Source organism: Drosophila pseudoobscura, chromosome 2 (genome assembly GCF_009870125.1).
Source record: "Drosophila pseudoobscura strain MV-25-SWS-2005 chromosome 2, UCI_Dpse_MV25, whole genome shotgun sequence".
Classification (NCBI taxonomy): Eukaryota; Metazoa; Arthropoda; class Insecta; order Diptera; family Drosophilidae; genus Drosophila; species Drosophila pseudoobscura.
This window is the reverse complement of record NC_046679.1, coordinates 19,152,045-19,175,556: the sequence shown is the minus strand read 5'-3', so window position 1 is coordinate 19,175,556 and position 23,512 is coordinate 19,152,045. Positions and strand designations below refer to the sequence as shown.

Genomic DNA, 23,512 nt, shown 5'->3' with positions numbered 1-23,512 from the left:
TCGAGGTCTGCAGCTGGCACAAGATTGTACCGGGCGCAGGTTACTTCAGCTGCTTCCGATGCCAAGGGTCGATGACCGCGGTCCATCTGCGGCGTGAGGTTAGGTACATTCGCACACTGGATTGCTCGTGGGGCGACTGGTGTATTTGAAGAGTCAGTCAGATCATCCCCATGGGTCGAACGGGGCCAGGCGGCGCTTGCAGAGCACACCGATCGGGTTTACTTGAGGAGCAAGTCCATGCCCTCGGCTACCGCCTCATCCGAATGTCAGACGGTGTGGTTTAACCGATGGTACGGGCACGTGGCCAATTGTGGTCTCCGGGAATAACCAATCCGTAACTTCTAGACCAGCGTTTCAATATGTAAACACTAGTGGTGCTACTCCTACGCGGAAAGAACAGAACATTTTTCAACGGGTCGCTGTAGGTGGGTGGATAATTACCTCAACAGAATTGTACCACTAATTGAGAAAAATCTGAACACCCTGGAGCGCTCGTTTCCAATTTTCGGACGGCGATCAACGTATTGGGGATATATATTTTCTCCACGACTAACACTTTGCACTGGCAGGGATCTGTGACTTTGGCTTAACCTTCGAATGGTACGAAGCCGGCTTTAAGTGGATATGTTTGCACTACCGGTCACGATGACGGCCACGAGGAGAAAAAGAACGATGCTGGGACTACTAAATACAGCAACCCACGTTTTTTCTATGGTCGGTTTACGTCATACAGAATCTAGGCACAGCAATATTTAATAAAAATATAGTGCACGGCCGAAAAAGTGCATATCAAAACTTTGGGGTCTTGCTAACCAAAGCGTGATCCACACTTGGAGTGCTTGTTTAATATCTTTTGCATGATATTTACCAATAAAGCGACCCTGGAAATCGTCCAACTCGTAGTAGCTGTTATCGAGTCTTTTTTTAATGCGGGCTTTACGAAAAGTAGGTGCCAGTTTCGCATTAAAGCCTTTCACAAAACTACTATGGTAAAAATTCCGTCAATAAACCTCTTGACCCACTTGAAAGTCGTGAAGATCGTCTGATGGTCAAAACATATGAACTCCTTGTTGTGTACTTTAAGGCAACGTCGGAATTCCTCTTGCGTAGTGCCGAGGTCTCGGTGGATGTTTACAGTTATTATGGTGGTTCTGAGGTCGAACAGACTTCATCTTGTTGAATCCCAGAAAGGAATTGGTATGATGCTGAAGACTTCGAGATGAATTGTTGAGACCAGAGGTAGCGTTAACTTGAAGATGACGTATGCTGAAGTCGGGGTTCCTTCGGCTCGCATGATTCTGTATAGTTGAATCACCTCTTTCGTTGTCACCGGCAGCATTTAATCTTGTGGCAAATGATCCCGTATCTGGTCTAGTTGGTCTCTTAGTTGGTCGGGAGACATGAATGAATACCGATGATGAATACCGATTAGGACATTAGATATGTCGGACTGCATTCGTTGGAGAGTTGTTGTGAGCAGGGTTAACTGTGATAATAGTCCTAAATACGCTTGAGTCAGATAATCTCTGTGATATGACCCTCTTTGTCGGTTGATAGTAGTCAATTGCTGTTCCAAAACTTTTAGGCGATTATCAGTTGATACTTTGTCTTTTCTGACTACGTTTATTGTCGCGTCGACAATTGATGTTTGGTTTTGGAGTAGATGTAGTAGAAAGTCTTCATTGGTTATCAGTTTCTGAATTACTTGAGTCATCTCCTCAGCGTATTTTGCGTCGAGAACACCAAAAAGACTGCTTGCTACATTTCCTATGATATCCAGCGGCGATCTGCGTTTTCGAGAGTTTTTCATTAAAGCGCTTTCTGCTTGTAGCTCGTTATACACATGTTGAAAGTGTTGACCTATGGAGTTGCATGCCGGAACATATTTCAGTTCATGGCACATGTGTCGTAACTCTGACATTTCAGCAGACATTAGTTGCATATGCATATGGGTCCAAGTCATAGTATACGATCATGGTCCACTCAGAAGTTGCTATTCTTGATGTTCCAAGCTTTTCATAGAATATTCCAGGCTTGTTTGTGAATTTTGTCACATTTATTGACTGTGACAATGCTAATGGAAGCATGAGCAACAGCACTAATAATGTTAATGTTAATTTAGGTACAAATATTTTTGTTCGCTGTTTGGGTGGCTCATCATTTTCTGTGTTGTCATTGATCACGTTGTTGGAACGTCTGATTGCCGCATCTTCGCGAAATAGCGGCGCCAGACGAGTGATCGGGCGCTTGTATACGCCAAATGCTGTTTTAACATCAACTGCTTTACCACAACTACGTGGTTGTCCTGTCCTGGATATGTCTTAATGATGCGACCCATTGGACACTTCATTACTAAAACTAATAATCCTTCAGGTACGTTTGGTAAAGCGGTCTTCGGGCTTATGCGGACACTTATGCCGAGCTTGCAGTTCTTGGAGGTATTTCGTAGACCATTGTTTCCAGAATGAATGCTTTAGGCGCAATACCAATTCCCAGCGCTTTACCAACTTTTTTGCTGATTTTACCGCTGCTTCCCAGAGGCCGCCAAACGATGGAGCCCTGGGAGGAATGAATTTAAATTCCACTTGTTTTTTGTTGCAATGATTCGTGATCAGAGAACTTGCCTATGAGCTGAATATGGATTCTTCTAATTCTTTGAGCTGGTTGTTTGCACCAACAAAGTTCATTGCATTGTCGCAATGAATAGTTTGGCACTTTCCACGTCTGCTTAAGAATCGACGCAGGGCTGCCAAGAAGGCATCTGTGGTCAGGACGCTTACCAGCTCCAGGTGCACTGCCTTTGTGGAAAAGCAGCAGAACACGGCGATGTATGCCTTATCTGGTCTTTTGCCTCGGATCTTATGGTGGATCGAAATTGGTCCACAGAAATGGGCGTGCTTGTATGACTCTTTGTGCTGGAAGATTGACCATGATCTGGTGCCTAGCCTTTGTGCATCTAACACAGCTGTGAATGATGCTCCTAGCCATTGTCTTGTCATTGATGATCCAATATTGTTGTCTTGCAATCGCCCTTAATGCTTGAGCACCACAATACATGTTCTCCTCATGGAGTTCACGCAAGATCATTTTGACGATTGTTTCATTGTATGGTAGCAAAACTGGGTTGTTTCATGCGTTGTATGAAAGTAGAGCTTCTTCAAGTCTACCACCAACTCGGATGAGCTCATCGTCTCCTAGGAGGGGGGATAGCGATATGATCGAGCAATTGTTTCTCGCAACCAATTTCACAACAAACCGCTACAAAATCTTGAATTCAAATATGAAAAGACATTGACATCGGTAACTCATTATGTTTAGACCACAAACTAAATTCATTGCAATTTAAAAAATACAAATTATTTCAGTTGATCGTCAACGTATATAACATTAATTTCTCCCACTGTCCGTCGTTTACTAGGCCTACAAGTTTTTTTTTTGGTTTAGCTATCTCAATGAAAATCTAAAGCTAGTTTTCTGTTACTCCTTATAAAAATGTTAAAAATAATCAAGTTCGGATTACTGACCTAGCTGACATAAGGATTCACGATATTCAATGGCATCAAAAGCTTAAGTCCGTAAAGTTAACATTCCTTTTTTAATTATTTCTATTAAACATTCTCCATAAAAGTGTAAAATTTATGATTTTATCCGCCCGGTGTATCTAAAGAGAATCGATTGTTACTTAACTTTAATTGCGTTTAATACATTGAGCGGCCAGCTTTTTAGCCTATTATGCCCTCTGTTATTTAACCCTTCATTTTGGCGAAGAATGACGAGAATGAAGAAAAGCTTTTATTCATTTAAATGTCGCAAAACGACTTGAGAATGAATACAAATTCTAGTTATAATTTAAAATAATGCATATTTCATTATCTTAGAACTGTTAACGCAAAAGTACGCGATAATTTTACACTATTGTATATGTATAACAAATTGTATAATTCCATATATATTTATGTAAGATTAAATATCAAAAGTGTGAAATCTCATGACAACAGACGAAAAATATCATAAAATACCAGATTTATTAAAAAAGTCGATTCGATAAGTGCTATTTTCAGACTTCAAGATTAGAAAATCGTTTAGCATCTGACATTCTATCACTATGATAAGGATAAATCGAGGAATAGGGTCTTCTGCCGCAGGAGTAGAAACGCCTTCCAATGTAAACGGAAGCAATGAATCATCTGAACAATATCAGCCAATCTCCGGTTTTCGATTCTCAAAAAAGCTTTCCGACTTACTTTTGAAATAACATAAATTGGTGATACCGTTTTCACAATCCACAATATTTCATTGTTTTCAAAACAAAAACATTTTTCTCATTGAAATGAAAAGTAAACCGCTTTATATATGTACAACAAATCTTAATTGCAAGCAAATAGATGACCTATTGATAAATTAACATAAATTTGACACTATTCCCAGTGCAATTAGCTTGTGCCTTCTTTAACAATAATTTTTCTTTTTTTCTTTCCAAACCAAAATTGACAGCAAACGCAGTCCGATTTGGTTATCAAAATAGCACAAACGTGCTCGTATCGATGGCAAAATGACAACAGGTGCCTCCCTGTATATGATTATATAAATGGGTAAAGACGATCACGAATACTTTATTTGCCTCTGCAAAGTACAGGCATTTTAGCAATACAGCCAATATTTTGTTCTTTTAATAACGTTTCTTTATGACATTTTCCAAAAACTGTTAAGATGTTCTGTTTTCATCATTGAGCCGCTCATGAACCCTAAACGATCAGATGGCAAACAGCATCTCTCCGTCTGTAGATAGATTTGTTTACGATCATATCTTCTAATGACATTGTTTCCGTCCCAACCTAAATTTAAGTAAGCAAGTGCATTTCACTATTTCATTTTGGTTGGGAGATGAGTGCTTATTAACTTGACCAGATAAAAATACAAACCAGACCATCCAAAATGAATTAAAAGTAATTAAAATGCAGACCATTTTCAAAAAAAAATGTTTAAAACAAATAAAAACATATAAATATATATATTGGAAAAAGTGCTCACACTTGTAATAATGGCTTGGCTTAACAAAAAGTCGAAAGTCATATTCTTTTTTTCCTAATACTTTAGGTTTGTAATAACTATCAAAAAAAAAAAAAAAACAAGTAAATAAAATAAATAATAATTGCATAGTGTAACGATTAAATAGTTATCTCTTTAACAAATGTTTATCGTATAAACGTATAATATGTATGTTATAATATTGTGATATATTGTTCTGTTAGCAGTGGACTCACCTCCTTGATCATCAAGGGCTACAAGTGTACGTATTCCTGCTTCCTTGCTCTGTTGTGCAGCAAATTGGAATGTAAATAATTTTTAAAAGTGTATAAGTCTGTGTTAATATTGTTTAGTTATGTTATGTAGTTATATGTTCAAAATTCGATAAACAGAATGTACTGACTTTTAATGTATTTAAAAAAAGTATTAAAACCTAAGAAACTCTTTGAATCGTATAAATGTATGTGAATGTACTACGCTTTGCTATGGGTTAATAGGATACGATGGGAATGTTAACTCCGGTGAACCGAAGCTTAAATACTTTATCGAATTATTTGTATAGCTTTGGTACGTTCAAGATTTACTTTATATATGTATGTATATTAGAAGACCACTTTAAAAAACTTAATTATGAGAAATGGCCGCTTTTGTCCGACTTTGAAAAAATATTCTCCAATACCAGCATCTGTCTGTTAAAGAATCGACGATGTTTGCGTGTTCTTCCACTTTCACCAATACGGGTTTATTAGGAGTTCGTTAAGTATCCCTAAAGCAGTTATTAACTGTTGTAAACAAAATAATTGCAGAGATACAGTGAGACTGATCAAATTTTAGGGCTGTCGCTACCCCAAACCTTCGTCTTCTCCACCTCTTCTTTTCCTTTATAAATTCCATCTCCAATCAAAGCTTAGTTAGAACGAAACGAATCCCGAATGGCAAGGCTCTAGTACATATGTATTGCATAAAGGACATGCGGAACTGTGTAAACCGAATGTGTGATTTTTATACCCGATACTCATAATGAGTATTGGGGTATATTAGATTTGTGGTAAAAATGGATGTGTTCAACGTCCAGAAGGAATCGTTTCCGACCCCATAAAGTATATATATTCTTGATCAGCATCAATAGCCAAGCCAAAATTTATGGTTGTCTGCGCCCTGTTGAGGGTTGACCCGGCAATGAATCCTGAATTTGATCAAACTATTATATTGCGATAAATAGAAGATGGGGAACCAACTTCTTTACATTTTTAATAAAGACTTGATTTTGAGCAGTGCTTTATTAAAGACCAGACAAATCTAAATCCCTAATGACGTTATAAAGCTTCGCAAGCTTTACGAAAGCAGCGGACCGGTTCTGATGGCCTACCAGAGCGATCAAATACAGTTGGTCCCATAACGAGCGACACTTCCAAAGTAGAATGGTAGGCGTCTTCAGGTATACTGAGCGGAAGGGATCGGGTTAACAACATTAGTTAACTTATGGCGGCCGAAAAATATGCCTATTCCATGGCTCAAAATTACATACATTTTGATATACAAAGGACTAAATGTAGGCAGAAACGGTCCTTCATTAGTCGCGCTATATGCCAATGCTTGCGTTTATCGCACTCCTCGGCCAGCTTCACATCTTTAACCGGAGTGTGCGTCAAGTTAGCAACTCCTCTGAGCAGATCATTTGGCGGCAGGGGGTCTTCTTGATCCGCATCCACTGGCAAGTGTACGCGAATTTACGATGTTCTCCACCTCGGTCAGGAAATTCACCAGTACGTTATTATGTGTAGCACTGGACCTTCTTGACGCACTGCACCATTCGTTCCTAGACTTCTCCTTCAGATGGATTCACTGGGCAATTAAAAACCCACTCGATATCTCTGCCTGATAGCTCACGCTGATACGCTGATGGCTGTTTGCATAGTCATCCACATAATGACAGTCGATGATGATCTTGACTGTTCGTGGATCTGAGTGTCGAAACTATTCAGCATTCACAGTCTTCACGTAATGCGCAGTGCTTGGCGAGCATGCTGCTCTAAAGGTCATTAAAATTATCTCATAGATGTCAGGATCGTTCGTTTTCTTTCGTAGTGACCTGACGAGCTTTTGTTTTGCGCTTAGCTTCTTTCCTTTTGTTTTGCAATTACAGCTTGTTTTTTAAAATAAACCTTGACTAAAATCCTCATTTAACCTACAGTAAACGAGGGGGAACGTTGTGAGTTGCTGCGGATACCGCAACTCTACATTTATACCCGATACTTAGTCAGTATGGCTCTCCTCCGGCAGACGCCGCTAATATTAAACGACACGACAAAGAGTGCGTGCGAGAGAGACAGAAAATCAGTCTGAGCGTGACGTCGAACGCAAATTGATTTATTCCTTTTGGCTATACAAATTATCTGATCTGATTTAGTAATCTGATAGATGTGGCCATTATCTATGATTCTGGGTTTTTAGTTTTCTCGTATCCTCAATATTGTGGATGCCACAGATTTTCGCCCTTTGTGGGGGCGGGACAAAGTTTTGAACTATTCTTGTAGCAGTGACATATCACAGAAGTCTGGATCTAAAACATCGTTGCTCTAGCTCTTATAGTCTTTGAGCATTAGGCGCTGAAGGGGACGAACAGACGGACGGACAGACAGACGGACGGACGGACAGACGGACAGACAGACGGACGGACAGACGGACAGACAGACGGACGGACAGACGGACGGACAGACGGACGGACGGACCGACAGACAGACTAGCTCAATCGACTCGGCTATTGATGCTGATCAAGAATATATATACTTTATGGGGTCGGAAACGATTCCTTCTGGACGTTACACACATCCACTTTCACCACAAATCTAATATACCCCAATACTCATTTTGAGTATCGGGTATAAAAATCTGTTCTTTAACGCGTGTGCATGCCTATTCTTTTGCATAAAAAATTAATTTTTGATATTAATTCTGGGCGATGGTTAATCGTGTGTTGCTATCTGTAAGTATGCTCACGCTGAGTTTAGCCTTTGCTTTAGCTATCACTCTCTCCCTATTATCCAAACCCAAACAACCCTCCCCGCCTACCTCTTTAACCTAGCCTAACCTAAGACTTAGAATTTAGTTACGTTTTCACCCCCGTTTCAACCTGCTGACCTACCGCGCGAACACCCAGATAAATAAATTCACCTACATATATAAAACACCAAACCCATCGGCCTTTCTTCTCTTGCGACGGCTATGAGTTTCACTTGACCATCAATCTCGTCGTTGAAGAATTGAGCCTCGATCCGCCCCCCTGCAATCACTGTCTATGACAATAACTGTGACAATAATTATTATAAAACATTATTATAACTTGTATTTCCTTATTTGCTGAATTTTGTTTATTGGTGGGGCTTGGGGCCACTCTTCAGCACTCTACTACCATTAGAAGTATTTTTGACCGCGCCTCCATACAAGCGGATGGTTGACAGGTGCGTCCAGCCTCCGTGATCTCAGCGGCGATCTCATTCTAACATCACATGCAAGCAGTAGGTGGCCTGTGAGCAGGGTGGCCATCTTCTTTGCAGTGCCTCCGACTGTCAGATCTAATCATGACGTACAAAGCGGACCAATCGAAATCCCTAATGAGGTTATTAAGCTTCGCAAACTTGGCTTTACGAAAGAACTGGACACGTTCAGATAGCCTACTCGACCGCTTCAATACAGTTGTTCCTATAACTAGCTACACTTCGAAAGTAGGATGGTAGGCGTCTTCAGGTGTAGTAAGCGGAAGGGTTCCAAATTGAGTTGGGGAGATGCTTATCTTAAACGAGGCTATCTCGTAGACGGACAGATAGACAGACAGACATGGCTGATCAAGAATATATATACTTCACGTGGTCGGTAACGTTTCCATCTGGGCGTTACTCATATCCACTTTCCCCATTAATCTTATATACCCCTATACTCTTGAACATTAACTTTGTGTCGGTCATTTGTATCTTTAGGATACATTTTTACGACCCAAACCATCTTACACTATAATAGGGAGATGTATAATCACAAAGAAATATTATTTTTTATGAGGATTAAAACTACCATAGCATAAGTCCTAAATATATTTCTTTACTTTTTCTAATATATATTCATATTTTGTCATACACTTACCTCTTCGCAGAGAGCAAGCATTCGCCGCGTACTTTCCAGTGACTGAAAAAAAAGTTTAGCAAAAATAATAAAATATTAATGTTTATCTAGAAAAGGATTATCAATATTTTCAGCATTTCCAATTCCTAGACTCAAACGGTAATTTCCGTTTGTGCAGTTCACAGAAGTGGCAAACAGTAATCCATTTCAACCGTGCTCCAACTTTGTAATCTGGTGGAACGACTATTCCTAACATTTTCTGGACACACTTTACTGGACAACATACTGTAGCATTATTGTAGCAAATTAGATATACGTTTTATAGTGAGATCTAACAGGAGTGCGGATACCAAATTTGGTTACTCTAGCGTTAATAGTCTCTGAGATTTGTGAATATCCGCAGATTTTCGTCCTTTGCGTGGGCGGAAGGGGGTGTGGCTAAATTTTGAAACAAACTCGTCTCGGTCCAATATATTAGGAGTGTGGATACCAAATTTGGTAGCTCTAGCTTTTATAGTCTCTGAGATCTAGGCGCTAATTTTTTACTCTAAGCGAAGCCGGCTATGCTACGTGTGTGTTAGAGAAAGTCAGGGCGAAAAAAATTAAATTGTTTTCTTGATGCTGACTATAATAATATTACGATCCAATTCAGATTCTGCAGTCTAAAAGATAAGGTCATTCCCTACGATTCTGCGTTTTTGGTTTTCTCGTATCTTTAAAATTTTGAATGCCACAGATTTTCGTTCTTTGTGGGGGCGGGGCGAAGTTTTGAAATATTCTTGTAGCGGACAGACAGAGGTAGAATTCGGAATAGCATAATAAAATAATAATAGCATAATTTGTTCTTCAAAATACCAACCTCATCAGCTACTCCTTGTGCTGCAATCTGCAACTCCTCCAGCTCTGTTTTGGGGACCTGAGGTCCGGCAACTTCTTCGGAAGGATCCGCAGGCATTCTAAAAAATATTATTAAGTTTTAATAGACCTATAAATATGTTTTGTTTTGCGCTACAAAATTCAAAATTTTCCAAAAATTCGATTTTAAATTACATATGTATAAACAAGTCCCATCGTGTGAATCGCAGCCGCACGTGCCGCCCACACTAGTGTACCAGCACTTAATTTGTATGAATAGACAACATGCAATCTTATGATTTATTTAACGTATAACGTAACGTATCTCTTTCCACCTAATGACCAATATTCTAGCTCTTTCCATACCACATCGTAAATCTCTCTGTGTCTTTGCCGGCAAACGAAACGCCACTGGATTGTTTTCTTTACTTTTTGACTATAATAATAATCCAATCTGATCCAGACTATGCAATCTACTAAATAAGATGATTCCGCGATTCGGTTTACTGGTACCTTTAAAATTGTGGATGCCACCGACATTTGTGGTATTAAACATGTTAAGGTATAAAAGACGATTACATTTGAAAATGTTATTGAATTTATTGTATCGGTGTTATCGATATTCACCGTCTGCAGCTATCGAACAGTCAAAAGCTAAAGATGAACAAAAGCTAAAACTTTTCCCCGTTGCACAACTACAATCATTAAATCTTCGAACTTGCACGGATCTTTAACACACTCAAATTATTCCAAAATAGTGCGTTTGATGCCAGAATTTGATTGGCTGTTACAAAATACGACTGTAATTGAAATTAAACAAGGTGTATTGGTAAGATTTTTCATCTACAGATTTTGTATATGACAAGCTTAGTAAAATGACACTATAACAACAAAACTGCAAGTTAAAAGAATCTAATAATTGTTTAATTTAGGAGGGAAATTTTAACTATATCAGTTAATTTATCATATAGCTAATATAGGCATACTAGTGTATGTACACTAGTCGGCGAAGTAAAAATCGTGTATTCTTTTGATTTATTTTTCTTTTAAATATATAACTAATAGAAACTTTAAAATAAGGAAACAGATATGTTTTCATTCAAACGTAAAAAGATTTTAATTAATAAGTAATTTCACAGTATGGCATAAGTATTTTGACAAGATTGTTTAATTTAAATAACAAAGTTTAAACTTTACAAAAGTGAATGAATTAAGCAAAATTTAATAAAATTTATATCCTACTTTAGCTTCAATAACTTTTTGGAGTCGCCGTGTTACAGAATCCACTAAATTTTGAAGGATCTCCGGAGATACCGCTAGTCAAAAGGAATTGAGCTCAGAAATTGTATATTCTCTCGTTTTGTTGAACGAAAGTGTTCTTTTGCGTTTTAAAAGAAACCAGACGTTTTCAATAATATTCAAATCTGGACTTTATGGAGGCCAGTTCAAGGTGGTAACACCAACATCCCTGGGGTGGCATTATCTTGTTGCAGGACTAATGACTGTCCGATCATCCTATTACCGGAGGGGAATGCCTTCGCATGTAGGGTGTATAAATATTTTCCCTGGTTCATTGAGCCGGTGATAGGAATAAAGTGTCCTAGCCCACTGTATGCAACACAACCCCGAAACATGACAAAGCCTCCGCCATGGCTCACTTTTTTACAACCCGTTTATTTTTTCTTTACTTTGTGGGCATTCTTATGAAAACTTTAGTATATACTTCTATATATTATCAAGTCAACAAATATTAAATTATATTATTATAAACTGTTTCAGATTTTATGAAACACGTGACCTTGTTTTTGATTCGGCGCACTAGCCCACTAGTTGTTTTTAAATTAAATCAATAGACCTACTCATACAAAAATATTTTCTCTGATTGTTTACCAAAAAAACAAAACCATCAAACATTACTTTTAAACACAAATTTGTTAATGTATATGTACAAAACTGTTTATTTATATATGTATGTATGCAATAAGAACAGTGATTTTACAGATGAATACCCTGTATAATAATTTATTTGTAATTATGTACCTATTACGAGATTTTGTCAAATCATGTGAATATACATTCTATAAGCTTGTACATACCTGAGTTTTTAATAGATTTCACAGATATAATTTAGTATTAAATAAACACTCCTTTCTCCTCCGAAGTAACAAAATACGGATGTAAGCAACTACCGGACATACAACTAAGTTCTTGGATTCCTCGCTTTTTTTCTTCAGCTAAAGAGCTTTTGCGCGCGCAGGTCTTGGACGCAATTCACATAAAACATTCCTCAAGCTTTTGATAAAGCTTTAAGGTAAGGTTTAGCATCTGCTTAAAGCTATTTAATGTGAAAGAAAATGATAAATAACAGTGGTCAACAAAAGTCTGGCATAGTGCTCAGAGACTGCAAAAGCTAGAGCATCGGAATTTTGTTCGGTCGCTCTGCAGTGGCTGTCACTTGTAGCAGTGACATATCACAGAAGTCTAAGTACAAAATGTCTTCACTCTATTTCTTATAGTCTCTGAGCACTAGGCGCTCATAGGGACGGACAGACAGACAGGGCGCAATCGACTCGGCTATTGAACTGATCAAGAATATATATACTTTATGGGGTCGGAAATGCTTCCTTCTGGACGTTACACACATCCATTTTTACCACAAATCTAATTTATCCCTATACTCATTTTGAGTATCAGGTATACTAAATACCCGCAAGTTTGGTGAATATGCTTCGAAGACTGCAGAGCTGTCACTGGAAAAATATCCTGAGAAGCAGCTACCTCCTCCTTAAATTCTGGCACATGGTCAAACTTTAATTAAAATCAGAGCCTACCAATTGGAAAGATGTCAGAGAAAGCAAAGGAATCGAGAAAAAAATATCACAAAAATATACAGGAATATGAATATGTGCAAGACATCACGAATTAAGCAAAACCAAGATCTTTTTACCATGTTGGCAGTCCCTTCAGATCCATATATATTTCATCCATTAGACATCTGAATTCACAAAATAAATTGGCAAGCAGTTATTCTTGGGAAAAGATAAGATTATTAGATATCCCTCCCACAAAACATGAAGAGGAGGATTATTTTATAGAAACTAAAAAATTCACCCAACTTTCAGCTTTCCTTTTGAGCCAATTAGTGGCTTTATGTCCAGCGTGAATCATTTGGGCAGGGATAATGCCCTCTGGCCCCGCTGACTTGTATGGTAGTTGGGTCTGTTTTCATCGCAGCCAGGGAAGTGAGTTTTTAGGAGAAGATTTAGCGACTCATCGCTGGACGTAGTCCACGACTGGTCGGTGTTCTTTAAGTAGCCCAGGGTGGGTGTTTTCTTCGAGAGAACTCTGCGCAAGCGCGAAGCTTCTGAGTTGTTCTCGATTTCGCTGCAGAACTTTCGCCAGGAGGCGCGTTTTGCCTTCCTAAGTTCTTTGTTGACAGACTGACCTTGTAATCGGCCCAGTACTGCTCAACGTTTTCAGCCTAAGCTTTATTGAAGAGTCTTCGGAAGGCTTTTCGGCGTGCCCCCAGTTTCGGATTCCATCATTCAGGTTTTCTCCGGCCTCTATTCGTGCTATTCCAAGAAGGAGTGTTATTCCAGGACCCTCCAGGATACAATGTTGCCCTATATGTAATGAGAGGTAAACGTGATAATAAAGTTTGGGTCACTCCGCTGGTTTAATAAGACCATCTGTGTGGTCAGTCAGTAGAGTCAGTGCTTCCCCTCTGGCAGTGATATGCGTTCGCGTCGCACCCCAAAATTAGGCCGATGTCCCATGTACGGAGAGCAGATCCTCAGTGAACGCTCCTGGCTTTCGAGGCTCACTGCTGTGTGGTCTTCATTGCTGAAATTTGGGAGAAAAAATAAGTGCAACTGTCTTTTTGCAAGTATGCAGGTACAAATTTTACCTGCGGTCTCAGCTACGTATATATAATAGTCTGGAGTCCTCAGACCGCAGACCCTGCTTCCGAGGATCCAGGGTTCCTGAATGGGGACTATGTCTGCTCCACCCCTGGCTAGATGGAGCCGTAGAGCAGTGCATTCTCCCTTACAATGGTGGAGGTTTATCTGCAGGAGCGTCAGTGACATTCCTGAGGCTCACCTCCACCATTGTCTTTTCCAGGTCGCTGCCGACTGACTTCAGCTCCTCCCCCGACATCGATGTGGCTAAGTCCCCTGGCTAGGTCACTCTCATCGGACACGTAGCCGTCCAGGATGTCTTCTGACTCCATGCCCTTTCGGGATCTCCGGCAGCTCCGGCTTCCTGGCTCGACCCATGCTCTGGCTCTTGGTCGGCTGGGGACATCTTCCCACTTTCGGCCCTTGATAAACCCCTTTGATGGCAACCACCGCATTCATGTAGAGGGCGCAGAGCGAGAGTCTTGACAGGCGATGGCTTTGGCGGTAGTCCGCCATTCTCCTCCTGATCCTGTTACAACCGGTCCTGGAGCTCATTCTCCAACAGCTGCCACTTGGCCCGAGGGATATGGCCGTCCACAGCGAACAAACTGTTGAGGAGGTTGGCTTTCACCCGCTTGGCTTGCTGGGCTTGGCGTGGCTGACTAGCGGTTTCCTCCAGTAAGCGTTGCTGTTTGGTGGCGGCCTTGGCCTTGGCCTTGGCAGCCTCTGCTCAATCCCTTCGGTTGACGCCCTGTAGTTAGGGTCCTCGTTGGCCAGGATGAAAGCCACTCGTCTCCTGTTCTGTTACGTCGGCTTTCCCCCCGGGGAGCAGAGACGCTGGCCGCCGGGGCTCCCATGGGTTCTTCGGTCACGGTGCGCTAACGAACCGCGATTTCGCTCTGCTTAGCAGCCACCCCGGTACCCGATTCGCCCTTGATGCCACCCGACTTGGAAGGACCGGATTGGCTTTTTGGGCCATCCCTCGCTGCGGCTGCTGCTTGAAGACGGTAGACCGACTGTCTCCTCCTCTTCCTCGTTTCTGCAGCTACTGCCAAATTTATTATGTTGAACGCCCAGACTATTACCATAGGTGCCTATTAGCCAATATCCTGTGAAGAAACGCATGACTGAGTTGCACGTTTTTCTGCCTAGTTTGCATAACTCAGAGGTACGCTTCCCGTCTATGGTCGGCCATGTTTGCCAGATTATGCGATGTTTGCATTGGCGTACATGGTTTTGAACATTAGTAGGCTTTGCAAACTGAGCATACCGGCTGAAACGCTGGAATTTTTTGACAGATGTGAAACACCGATTCACCCTGGCTCCATCCGACCGTCAAAAAGCAGCTGATGAGCATAAAACTACAGAGTTTTGGTCTGACTTTTGAAATTTGCACACATGTAAATTAGTAAATTGGTTATACTATTGACCATTACACCTATTACACCTCGTATATTTACAGTAAAAGTTACTCCTTGCACTCTTGGGAAATTGCATTGGCTATGGCTGCTCGCAATTTTCTGAAGTTTCTCTCTCCCTTTGTTTCCTAATAGGCCCCGCAAGCTGAGCACTTCCCGGGGAACGGTGGGATATTTTGAAAGATGTGAAACTCCGATTCACACTGGCGCTATCCACCATCCAACACCTAGCATCCATAATATTACAAAGTTTTGGTCTGAATAGTGAAATTTTCACAATTTTAAATTAGTAAATTGGCTATATCATTAAATATAATTAAACAATCCATATATGTAGAATGAACGTTATGAAAATTTTGAAATATACTTGTTGATCGGGTATATAATGTGTCATCACTCTGGGGCCTTCGGGGTCAAAATTACGAATTTGGCGTCAGATTTCAAAGATCGAATTGGCGCAACCAATAATGCCGGATTCACTTAAAATCCCAAAAGCCTCCGAGTGAGTGTGATAGCTTGGAATTGAATAATATGTTGCAGACATTAAAAAAACGAACAATACACACATGTCGAAATGGACTGCAGATATGTAAAAACAGACTATAAACATCTGGCATAAAAATACTGTGGATTTGAGGGAGTTTATAAACAATTCCAATAATTATAAAGAATTTGATATATATTTTTAGTGTGTGATTTTGTGGCTGGAGGCATCTTGTAAGGACATTTGTTTTGCATTTATCTCTCAAGTGCCCTTAATGAATTTTTTAGACTTGGAAATCCTCTGTCTCTGAAACAATGTATCGATATTCGAAAACATCCAGCGAACTATCGCACAATTCTAAAAGCATCACTAGTGCCCGATTCAACACATCTATCTATATTGTAATTTATAAAATGAATCTGGCGTCGATAAGAACGATTTGTCAAACTTGGAAAACATCTACTTTAAGTAGTCCATTTTCCATCCAGCCGTCTCTTCTGCCAAATATTTTCTTGCGGAATACTAGTTTTTTTAACAAACGTAAATATTCAATACATTTATATATTTTCTTATGTCGTAATCAATGGTGTTACATGTGTTTTGTACCCTTGCCGAGTGTTATTACACATTAATCTGATCTTTATGGGAAGGATCCTTAGCAAATCTTTTGTTTTCTATGAAAAGGTCTTTGGCCTTTTTTTTTGCTTCTGAATGCATTGTACATATATTCTATTTCAGTTTCTGTGTGTTAGGTCGTATGCTATGGTGGAAAAGGAATCGTGACACCCAGAATTTGAAAACTCAAAAACTCATCAGTTTTTTTTACGGACAACCGCGTACCGTTGCACAATTTTAGGGGATTCAGATTCCGCAACATGATTATGATCAATTTCCCTTTTAGCAGTAAGTTATGGAGCGGGTTTCCGGTGACATTAAACGAGTTGAAAATATGTCGGATAGTTGGTCGCTTAATCCTCGTTGGTTCGCCAATCAATAAGTGTTCTGGGTTAAGCGCTGTTGTATCAGTTGGGTCATTTGAGATTGGAGTAATGGATCGAGAATTGAGAATCGCATAAATTTCGATTACCACTGTGTTAGCTCCCCAAATGTCAAGGAGGCTGTGTTGCTGGTTGTTATCACAGCTTTTTTTTTATTTTACCGCAGTTTCCCAGAGACCGCCGAACGATAGAGCCCGGGGAATAAATTTGAATTCCAGCTGTCTTTTATTGGAATGATTCCTGATCAGATCACTTGCCTTTGAGCTAAATATAGCTTCTACTTATTCTTAGAGCTAGTTATTTACACCTACGAAGTTAGTTACATTGTCGCAATGAATAGATTGGAACTTCGAACGCGTGCATCTGTGGTTAGGTCGCGAGTAAATTGTTTTAAGTTTTTTTCGTACTTATGCTTATATATTCATGTTTTCCGCATCTATTGGGTTATTATATTGTCATATGTACATATCTGAAAACTGAACAGATACGATGAAGAAGAGATGTGATGATAATGGAGCTTATACCCATTATAAATTAAATTCATTTTAAGCGCCTATAGTCAAACCGCATACAATTCACAAAGGCAAGTGAACTGCCATAGTTGCCATAGGCACCAAACCTACAAGCATACATACGCAAAAGACACTTTTTTCGTTCGCTCGCGACAAAATTCTCAGTAAAAGACAGTAACAAAAGAGAAGTGAAAAAATCGGTCTTTGCTTGAGGGAAGAGCGAGTTGAGCAAAACAGATTTGATCTGGTCTTTTCTGTCTCTTTTCTCAATGTGCCCGTAAATGAGAGGTTGAAATCAAAGGTATGGTATGATGAGGATAGCACAACGGTGAAATATTCCAGAAGCATCCTGAACCCGTGTTAAAATCCATGTGAAGATCCTTTCGGACTCAGTTTGTGAGTCCTAAGTGGTTTCATTGTTCTATTGTTTCTTTTACTACCACCGGTGAAAAGAGTCCTAGTGGGTTAAAGGTTTGGTCTAATTCTGAACATATCACACGTTTGGTGATAAGTGCAGCTGGTTTTTTATACCCGATACTCAAAATGAGTATTGGGTTATATTAGATTTGTGGTAAAAGTGGATGTGTGTGTAACGTCCAGAAGGAATCGTTTCCGACCCCATAAAGTATATATATTCTTGATCAGCATCAATAGCCGAGTCGATTGAGCCATGTCTGTCTGTCCGTCCGTCCGTCTGTCCGTTTAGGGTCTTATGCTCGGATTATAATTCCCTCTACCATATCATATCCACCACTAATTCTCTTCCCCTTTTTAAATTACTAATCCTTAAATACCTTTCTAGTAATTAGTAATTATAGTGGTATTTGTATTTTGAATGCATGCCTAGTTCTCTTGGTAACTTTAGTGCTCATTTTCCTCGAATATTAGTCTAACAGCTATCTTTCCTGCATGCTCGCCTTCTGCTGGTTTCAGACGGGACACTTGACGGTGCAGTAAGTGCATCGCCTCTTGCAAGATGCAATCATTGCATATCAACGTCCAAAGATTAGCAGATAATTGTTAATTAAATAAATAAATAAAATATCAAATAGAGAACTGACAACTGACTGGTAAAAAAAAAATGCTGCAGTAGAGTAGAGTGTACACAAAGCGTAGAGAAAGGTACATTTCCTGTAGAATAATTTATAACTGTTAAGGAATTAATTGACAAAAATTGTTGCGATCAAAAAAAGAACTGATACCAACAACAATTATAAAGTTTATGTCTGAAGTGTGACATTTTCCACTTTCACAAGTGGAAATGAATAAATTGACGATATTGGCGATAGTATACAAAAAGTACTATATATGTAGCCTTAATCTTTCTGTTTGGAAATTGCGAGTAGCCAAGGTCAAACCGGCTACTCGCAATTTAATGGAGTTTGGTGCTCCTTCTGTAATTTCTGCTGCTCATTGTGGACATCCAGCATTTCCCGATCAATCTCCAGAAGGATCTGGACTTCTCTCTTTTAGAAGCTAAAAACTTTTAACTAATAACCGAAAAAATAATAAAGAATTTTCTCGTATTTTTTAGTACCAGCCGAGGACATTTGGCGTGGAGTAACTGCAGTCAGCAATGCTGGAAAGAAAAGGGGTCGTGGGAAAGGAAGTGGAAAAAAAGTTGCGAAGGACCTAAATAAAGGACAAACTATAGGACTTGGGAAAAATAATTGCATATGGCCCGGCTTAAATTCACCTATAATTCGTGGAAATGAGCTCGTATATCAGCAAAAACTTTCTGAAAACTTGGACAGAGAAAATGGAATTTTTAAGTTGCGCGATTCATTAAGTAACTTTAGAATGGTGAAATTAAGTTCAATAGATCGTGGATGGTCTGGAAGTAAAATGCCAGGAAGAAGCATTGGTCCCCCTGATACTGTGGGAGAAGAAGAATTCAGTTCATTTGATACCCGGGTGTTGGAGAATAAAATTGTTTTTATTATGAAAGGAAATATGGGACGAAAACGTAGATATTCTGTTTTATCCGTTACTGGAAATGGTAATGGTTTAGGAGGGTTCGCAACAGTTAAAGCCCCAGAAGTTCGAACTGCGCTTCGAAAGTCAAAAAATCGGGCAGGCCAAAAACTAATTAATATTGATCTTTGTGAAAACAGGACCATCTACCATGATTTTTTTACAGGATTTGGAAAGACAAAGATATATTGTTTTAAAAAACCTGAAGGCTATGGATTAATATGCCATCGTGCAATACAAACTATTTGCAAGGTTATAGGTATAAAAGATTTGTACGCAAAAATTGAAGGCTCTACAAATCTTCAGCACATAGTTAAAGCTTTTATTATTGGGCTAATGCGTCAGAAATCATATCAAAATATTGCTAATGAGACAAGTTTAAATATTGTTGAGCAACGAAATGCAAGGAATGGATATACAGAAATAAAAGCTATTGCCCCAATATCCCCAGTACAAGAAACTAAAAAGCATGCCGTCGACATTATGCATTTTACACTAGGAAATAAAATTGTATTACAAAAAAAAGCAACGTATCCCTTTTATGTCGACTCGAAAGGCCATAAATTATTTCAAATTAAAGAGGAACGTTTTAGAAACCAAGCTAATGTAAGACTACATAAATTGGTAAATTTCTATGGATAATATTTTAATAAATGGCACAATAAAAAAAATTGGAAAAAAAATGTAAACTTTCTAACGGATCTAATAAAGACAGTGATGTTTGTGCAGTTTAGCAAGTCGGGGCTATCTACATTACCTCTGATCAAGCTATACATAAAATTCATACCAAACCGTTTTCCAGGAAGGTATTTAGATAAGCCTATCTTAATCAAGAAAAATATACAAGGAGGATATGGCACCAGCAGAGATGCTGCCCTCCCCCCTGAGTGATGCGCTAATTCAAATGAACTTATCTGGCTCCGTGTCTTGTAATTATGGGTTACGATCATACTTCAACCTATGGCAATTTAAAATGACTCGTAGGAAATATCAATCCTTAAATTTAAAACATAATAAAGTTCGTTTCCGGCGAAGGCGTGTGTATCCATAGACTCTCCGCCCGGTCTATATTTTCGCAACAGACCCAGCCCCCAGCCTTCTATGGCTGCGGAAGATATGACAGCTCTTGAAGTAGCCCGTCTTCTGGTTACTCACTGTTCTCATTGTAACAGAAGTGGAGTTTCCCAGAGGTAGGTGCTCCTCGCAGGTGCTCCTCCAGCTACAGGTTTTTCCGGAAACTCCGTCTTCTGCGTCACGTTTTCTATCTTCCTCACACGCAACTCTGACGCTCTGACCTTCTGTGCGAAGGTGTACCCATACAAGCACAGTAGATAGCACTCGGCCTAGTTTCCGGCTTTCCATATTTGACAGGTTGTTGTGTTCCACGGACCTCTTAGTTAGTGATCGTTAGATTCGTCAACCAAGAGATGACCAGCCGTTTGAGCGCTATAGTCAATTGGGTCTGGCGGCAGCGGTGATAACGGTCGCGAATTGAGAATCGCTTCCGACGAAGACAGTGCTCAGCTCTTCAAACGTGAATCTATTTTCCAGCGAATGATTCAACAGCCCCTTTGCACTCTTGACTGAAGCGCTTCCCAACAGCTTCCTAATTGACCCTGTGGGGGATAAAATGGAAACCAATAAAATCCGATGCGCAAAATTTATAAATTTTATCTTGGGTCTGCTTCATGAACATGGTGAGCCTTGGTGAGCAGGTACACGATTTAGTAGGTCCCTTTCGTTTTTTAAGTTCAAATCCGTTCCCGTTTTTTAAAAGGGTAAACTTTAAGCTGCTCTTTTATGGTTTTTTCTTCTGAAATAAACGAATATCCTCTGCAAAATAAGTTTGTTGAATGTTTTAAATCAGTTAATGTGAAGCAAAACGACGCTCATCTGGTGTCGGTGACTGTAAGTGTACAAGCTGACATTATCGACGAATTTGAGGGTATAGATAGTCTCCTGTGCGGCAGTGAACATACTTTCTTCGCTTCACCAAGTGGATTACGTCCATGTCAACGTCAAGTTTTCCAACTGCGGCGGACCAGTTCAGCGAATGAAATGAGTAGAAATGAAGGATCAAAACACCATGGAGACTTGATCAACTCGCCTAGCAACAGAAAATAATCTCGGTTTGGATGTGTTGGCACGTAGCGCCACTTTCCATCAGAAGTCGAATCCTGAATATCGGATCCAGGGATCGGAACTACAAACCCGGCCGGAATTGAAGTTTACTAACGAAGCTGGAGAACCAAGCTGTTAATGTTCTCCCTCTTGAACCACACTACATGTAGAATAACATAAAAATAACCATTATGATTCTACCCAAAACATACTGCTGCTGCGCTACAGCCCTTGAGAGCCCAAATAAAGAGTATTAGTTCATTTTAAATTGTTATAAATTTGAATATAACCCCAAAAACAAATAGTAAAAGAAATAATCAAAAAAATAAAATTAAAGAACAAGAACCGAAACTTTTGTCTGGCTGTAATTTGCTGGGCGAGACGAAAGGGAATCTCGCTCGATATTATTCAATTTCAACGAATGCTCTATTTTTTCTTACAACTTCACCTCTTAGCATCTTCACCAAGAGCGAGCTTTTATTGTGCTCCCTCTTTGCCCTAGCGTAACTTACACTAGACTTCAAAACTACGATTTCAAAGCTTAACAATTCAAAAAATATTATGCCAGTGCTAGTCCTGAGGTCAACGACCTCTTCTGCGTGCGTGGCGTTGACATTCCCGACGAGCCGATCCTGCGGCGGCAGATTGTCCTCGGCCAGGTTGGGTTGCCACTGAAGCCATTTGTCCGAATTTTTAACCACAGGAATCCGAACTTCGCAGCGGTCAGCCCAACCGCAGTCTTCCTGTTTTCCAGCTGAAGGTCTACAGAAGGTTTTAGGTGAGAGTTCTTGGACCAGTTTTCTTCTTCATCCTCTTGAAATGATTATCCTTCGAACCAGATTGATTGGACGATTTCGTTGACGTCACAACCTCTTGAGACAATATCTGCTGGGTTCTGTTTCGTGCGTACATGCCGCCATATAACATCATCTGACCACTTTTAAATCTTCCTCTATTCGAAACGGCAGTCGACAACGACGATGGATGAGACCGAATCCAATGAAGAGTTTCTACTGAATCCGACCAATAAACGATACGTTCGATAGAGACGTTTAATAGGGGCTTGGTTCTGTAACACGGATCTGCGAGAGGGTGAGCGGCACATAACTGAAGCCATGGGAGCGTTTTGGTTTTAAGGGGCGCTACTTTGGGCTTTGAAGACAACAACGATATTTTCCAACCTTCTGCAGTGACGTGGAACGAAGCAACCGCCGATGGCGGGCCGGTTATGGCTTTCTCGTAGCTGCTTTATATACAAAATTCAGCTGGTAATGTGGCCGTTGGTGTGCGCTGCGGTCACACTGGGTAGTACCCGGTATCATACATAGTCGAAAGACGTAGAGGAATTGACCAACAACGCCAACAATTTAATAAAGCATTTACATCAAATTTATTTCTTCGACTAGCATTCCAGCATGAGCCTGATTTTAAATACATATACTGTATGGTTAGTGATATTATGCTGATTCTAAAGTGGTTATTGGTACTTTGGAAAAGGAACGTTCGCGTTGTCATGCACTCAAATTCAAAAATGGGACAGCTGGGATGTGTTGCTCAATGTGTTAACCGAAACTGAAACACCACCGAAACCATTGCACGGATTACTTATCGGTCAAATCCTGATCGTAGCATGTTTTTGAAGTCAATTCGCAGATTCAATTCATGTTTCCAAATGACATCATTTGGAGCAATAGAAATAGTTAACAATACATATACTGTATGGTTAGTGATATTATGCTGATTCAAAAGTGGTTATTGGTACTTTGGAAAAGGAACGTATGCGTTGTCATGCACTCAAATTTAAAAATGGGCCAGCTGGGATGTGTTGCTCGAGTGTTAACCGAAACTGAAACACCACCGAAACCATTGCACGGATTACTTATCGGTCAGATCCTGATCGAAGCATGTTTTTGAAGTCAATTCATGTTTCCAAATGACATCATTTGGAGCAATAGAAATAGTTAACAATATTGCTGCAAACGGTCAACAATTTAATTCCACGTTCAAAATTAAATACCAACTTTATCACAAAGTGGGCTCATTGCTGCCAACACTAAACGAATCTCATACATTTTTCCAAACTACTTTATGGGTGGTTTCGACTAAA

General features: G+C 39.8%; 2 protein-coding genes and 1 long non-coding RNA gene across 10 annotated transcripts in view; 2 read left to right on the top strand and 1 right to left on the bottom strand.

Annotated features, from left to right (window-relative positions):
* The window catches only part of Snap25 (Synaptosomal-associated protein 25kDa), a 28,446-nt gene extending 16,214 nt beyond the window's left edge, over nt 1-12,232 (bottom strand). For 2 of the 7 annotated variants that reach the window (XR_004470632.1, XM_033385033.1), the window contains exons 1-4: nt 12,096-12,232; nt 10,004-10,100; nt 9,166-9,207; nt 5,265-5,313 (exon numbers count right to left, since the gene is read on the bottom strand). Coding sequence is in view for 5 of the 7 variants with exons in the window: in XM_033385033.1 (XP_033240924.1) it covers nt 5,265-5,313; nt 9,166-9,207; nt 10,004-10,099 (187 nt within the window). In the remaining 2 variants the exon portion in view is untranslated. Of the gene's footprint in view, nt 1-5,264; nt 5,314-9,165; nt 9,208-10,003; nt 10,101-10,365; nt 10,385-10,512; nt 10,623-12,095 lie in introns of those variants that run through there. The other 5 variants (XM_033385038.1, XM_033385048.1, XM_033385056.1 and 2 more) reach the window with 5 other exon arrangements.
* On the top strand, nt 10,638-13,033 carry LOC117185118 (uncharacterized). 2 transcript variants are annotated; one of them, XR_004470635.1, is made up of 3 exons: nt 10,638-10,828; nt 11,247-12,310; nt 12,694-13,033. It is a non-coding gene; the product is annotated as an uncharacterized lncRNA (long non-coding RNA). The 2 variants fall into 2 exon arrangements; XR_004470633.1 differs by lacking the exon at nt 12,694-13,033 and having other exon boundaries at nt 11,779-12,203.
* Nucleotides 13,034-16,124: 3,091 nt separating this feature from the next.
* On the top strand, nt 16,125-19,973 carry mRpS5 (mitochondrial ribosomal protein S5). The gene is made up of 2 exons (XM_015189060.2): nt 16,125-16,340; nt 18,845-19,973. Exons 1-2 carry the CDS (start codon nt 16,214-16,216, stop codon nt 19,924-19,926), a joined length of 1,209 nt encoding a protein of 402 aa, XP_015044546.2. The 5' UTR covers nt 16,125-16,213; the 3' UTR covers nt 19,927-19,973.
* The last annotated feature ends 3,539 nt before the right edge of the window (nt 19,974-23,512 follow it).

Bases quoted from the DNA above. Each gene is read 5' to 3' on its own strand.
- mRpS5 (XM_015189060.2), top strand. From the start codon at position 16,214: ATGAATCTGGCGTCGATAAGAACGATTTGTCAAACTTGGAAAACATCT. The intron at 16,341-18,844 runs GTAAATATTCAA...CGTATTTTTTAG, and splicing joins TACTAGTTTTTTTAACAAAC to TACCAGCCGAGGACATTTGG.